Consider the following 3,467-nt stretch of genomic DNA (forward strand, 5'->3'; position numbering starts at 1 on the left):
CTTTCCCTTTGTTCAAATTGATTAATTTTTTAGTATTTTGCTTCCCTGGGACACCCTGAGAATTTGAAACACCAAGGTCAAGATGGAATGAATTAACAGTTTTTCAAAAGAATGAAAATAATTGTCATTTTAAAGGCAAATAATTTCTTAATCCAACTTTTTTTTTTCTAAAAACCTAACAGAGTGATGATATTTTAGTTGCATAATGGTGAAACTGTTCTTGTGAATGTTAGATGTATTGTAAAGTCTTACACAATCTTCCAAACCACTCAGCTTGATTTATCAGGACTACTGTATCATGGTGCAAGCTCTCAGCATTTAAGAGGAAGTTTACTATACAAGATCAAGGTGGTTTTGCAATGTGTTACTCTCTTTTCCTTAATTAGCAAGATTAAAATAATTCTAGGAAAAAAGATACTCTCACCAGATGAGTTTTGCCTTCTTGTCTCAGAAAATTAGAACAATATAATCCATTAACTTGTCTTTCCTGTTTAAACTTCCAGATATCTGAACTGAATTTAATATTCAGTTGCAGGAATTCTTTCATTTTAAGTGCCTAATAACATCTCTTTCTCTGCTCATTTGACAAGATTATTGTTCCCCTTTTATTGTCTGATTTTATAGCTTTTAATTGTATCAGCAATGGGAAGTAGGTGGGATATAAACAAACATATATCTATATGAAGCTGAGATCGTTTTGGTCACAAAATGGGGACACTGAAATGTTTCTACAGTGTTTCTTTGATATGGGTATGTGTGTGTTTGTGTGTGTGTGTAAAATCTCCCAAATGGGGAGAAATCAGAATACTGTGATTTCTTTGAAGAGGAAAGAATATGTTACCCTAGTGGAAGGGCTGTCTTAATCCCAAACAACCTGCCTAATGAAATATTTAGAAGCACTTAGTGCTTTTAGCAAATATCTTCTTCTGTGTCCCAAGGGAAAGTAATTAATCTGGATATGGAGTGTTCACTTGTTTCTCATTTTTTTTCTTGACCAGTGGAAACTGTGAGGATGGGTATATGGGCCGTTTTTATGGCAAATAATTACTTTACAGACTTAGAATAAGTGGTTTCAGGGCATTATTGGAGGAACCAATTAGATACCACAGTTTCTTATAAAGCCTGTTGAAATTATCTGTTACTTGATTTATAGTGATTAAAATACACTTTTAGAGTCTACAAATTGATGGAATCCTTCAAAGAAGTAACCTAATGAGCGAGTCCATTGTTTTTTGTAGCTATCTAATTGTAGCATATATATTGACACTCTTGTCAGATAATTAGAAATCAGCATTTCACCCTTTATTATCAATGCAATAGATTTCTGCTATTATAAATTTCTTAATTTGTTCATTTGGGTAACATTTAAAAAATTAACCCAAATTACTTGTATTATATTGAAATCAAAGTTAATCCAGTATGGCCAAATAATCTTATATTAGAGCCTTGAAAACTAATGAAATCTTGTGTGTTCCATGTGCTTTGGCTACAGCCCCACCACTTATGTTTTGGATGAAGATGAACCTCGATTCCTTGAAGAAGTTGATTACAGTGCAGAGAGTAATGATGAGTTAGATATTGAATTGGCTGAAAATGCAGGAGACTATGAACCTTCTGCACAAGAAGACGTACTTTCTGACTCTGAATTATCAAGAACATACCTACCTTGAGCCCTTTGCCATCTCTTGTGAACTGCATAGAAGAAATGAAATATCTTGGTTTTCATTACACAGGAAGTTTGAGAGCAATGAGTGTATAGAGAGGTGACTCAGAAAGACAGAAAGCAGCTTGGGCCTGTTTGGTTTCAAGACAATAAATATGTTATTAATTCATGATGAAATTGGCACTTGTTTTATTTTAGATATATTCAATGCACTTTACATAGCATTGAAATATCAAATATTGGGTTTACTTTTTCAAAACCTGAGTATCATTGCATGAATTTTTATCTCCTTATGGTTATATCCTGCATCAAATGGATAATTTTGAAGTGTGTGAGAATATAAAATCTAAATTCTAGAGTTGTTGAGAATCCTGGGTTGTTGAAAACTAATATGTATGTACATGGATTCCTGTAGATGTGTCTGTGTAAGGGTGGGTAGATATTGAAGATAAGACTGTTCTTCAAAATCATGTTAACTGTTGAGTTGTGGCTGAAATACTCTAGAGTTTTCCTTGAAACCATTGCGTTCTACATTTACCAAGTTAAACAAATAAAAGCTCTATTAAATGTTGCATTCATTTTTTCATCCTTTTTAACCAGCTCAGATTATTTGGTCTATAGAATCTTTGGGGGAATATTATGATAATCTGACATCTGAAAACACTGATAAAAATTTGTAAAAAAAAAAAAAAGCTTAATTTACTAGTGTTAAGTTTTTTTTGTTTAATTTATTTTTGGCTGCATTGGGTCTTTGTTGCTGCACGCGGGCTTTCTCTAGTTGCAGTGAGCCGGGACTACTCTTCATTGTGGTGCCTGGGCTTCTCATTGCAGTGGCTTCTCTTGTTGCAGAGCACAGGCTCTAGGCACGCGGGCTTCAGTAGTTGTGGCTCGCAGGCTTAGTTGCTCCAAGGCATGTGGGGTCTTCCCGGACCAGGGTTCGAACCCATGTCCCCTGCATTAGGCAGGCAGATTCTTAACCACTGCACCACCAGGGAAGCCCTAATGTTAAGTTTTTTATAGTATAAGTATACCTATCTATCATAAAAAATATACTTGAACAGCTCTTTTCTCTAAAATTGTGTCTCATGGCTGCACCTAAAGTCTATCGCCGCAGTCAGTTTGTTAAAAAGCTTTAAAAATTCAGTGAGGCTATGAGCCAGTGTTAAATGTATATGAAGCTTATATAGCACCTCCTGAGCTGTGCTGTTATTAGATGTGCTGAAGTGAATTCAGGGCATGCTGACACTGGTAACTGAGTCCTAGAAGAAGGCAGTGAATTTCAGCCTTTTCTTGTAGTGACATCTTCCGGAGTTTAAGCTGCCCTGCTGCAGGAATGTCTTTGTCCTCAAGTAAAATTAAACAAGTCCTGGGTCTTTGGATAAGCGCTTTAAGAACTAAGTTTCTGTTGTAACAAAACAAATCCAAAAAGATAACTTATGAATAGACTCTTGCCAGGACTCGGGTACTTTGGTTTTGGCACATTATCTTCACTTATCCCAGAAGAGAATTTTTTAAAATCTTTTTTGAAAAACCTGTAATTATGGAAAAGAAATTATAAAAGAGTATTTTTCAGAGTTTTGCATTTTCCAAATCAATGATTTTCATTGTTTTATTTGAGGCATTTCATCCACAGTGTAGCTTCTTTTTGGTGTCAGAGGAACCATGTTTAAAAACATAGCAAGGGGCCTTGATAATGAGGTCTTTTCTCTAAATAGCCTAATTCTTATTAATGTCAGAAAATAAAGACTAAATAGATTGTGAAACTGAACCAGCCCTCTTAATGTGTGATGACCTGAAAGATGAG

At 34.9% G+C, this 3,467-nt stretch overlaps 1 protein-coding gene across 2 annotated transcripts in view; it reads left to right on the top strand.

The window, feature by feature from the left end:
- AGTPBP1 (ATP/GTP binding carboxypeptidase 1) overlaps nt 1–2,234 on the top strand; it is a 171,944-nt gene extending 169,710 nt beyond the window's left edge. For both annotated transcript variants that reach the window (XM_007456113.1, XM_007456114.1), the window contains one exon: nt 1,493–2,234. In XM_007456113.1, the coding sequence (XP_007456175.1) occupies nt 1,493–1,670 (178 nt within the window). In that variant the 3' untranslated portion in view covers nt 1,671–2,234. The remainder of the gene's footprint in view (nt 1–1,492) is intronic.
- The last annotated feature ends 1,233 nt before the right edge of the window (nt 2,235–3,467 follow it).

Source organism: Lipotes vexillifer, unplaced genomic scaffold (assembly GCF_000442215.2).
Source record: "Lipotes vexillifer unplaced genomic scaffold, Lipotes_vexillifer_v1.1 scaffold806, whole genome shotgun sequence".
Lineage (NCBI taxonomy): Eukaryota > Metazoa > Chordata > Mammalia > Artiodactyla > Lipotidae > Lipotes > Lipotes vexillifer.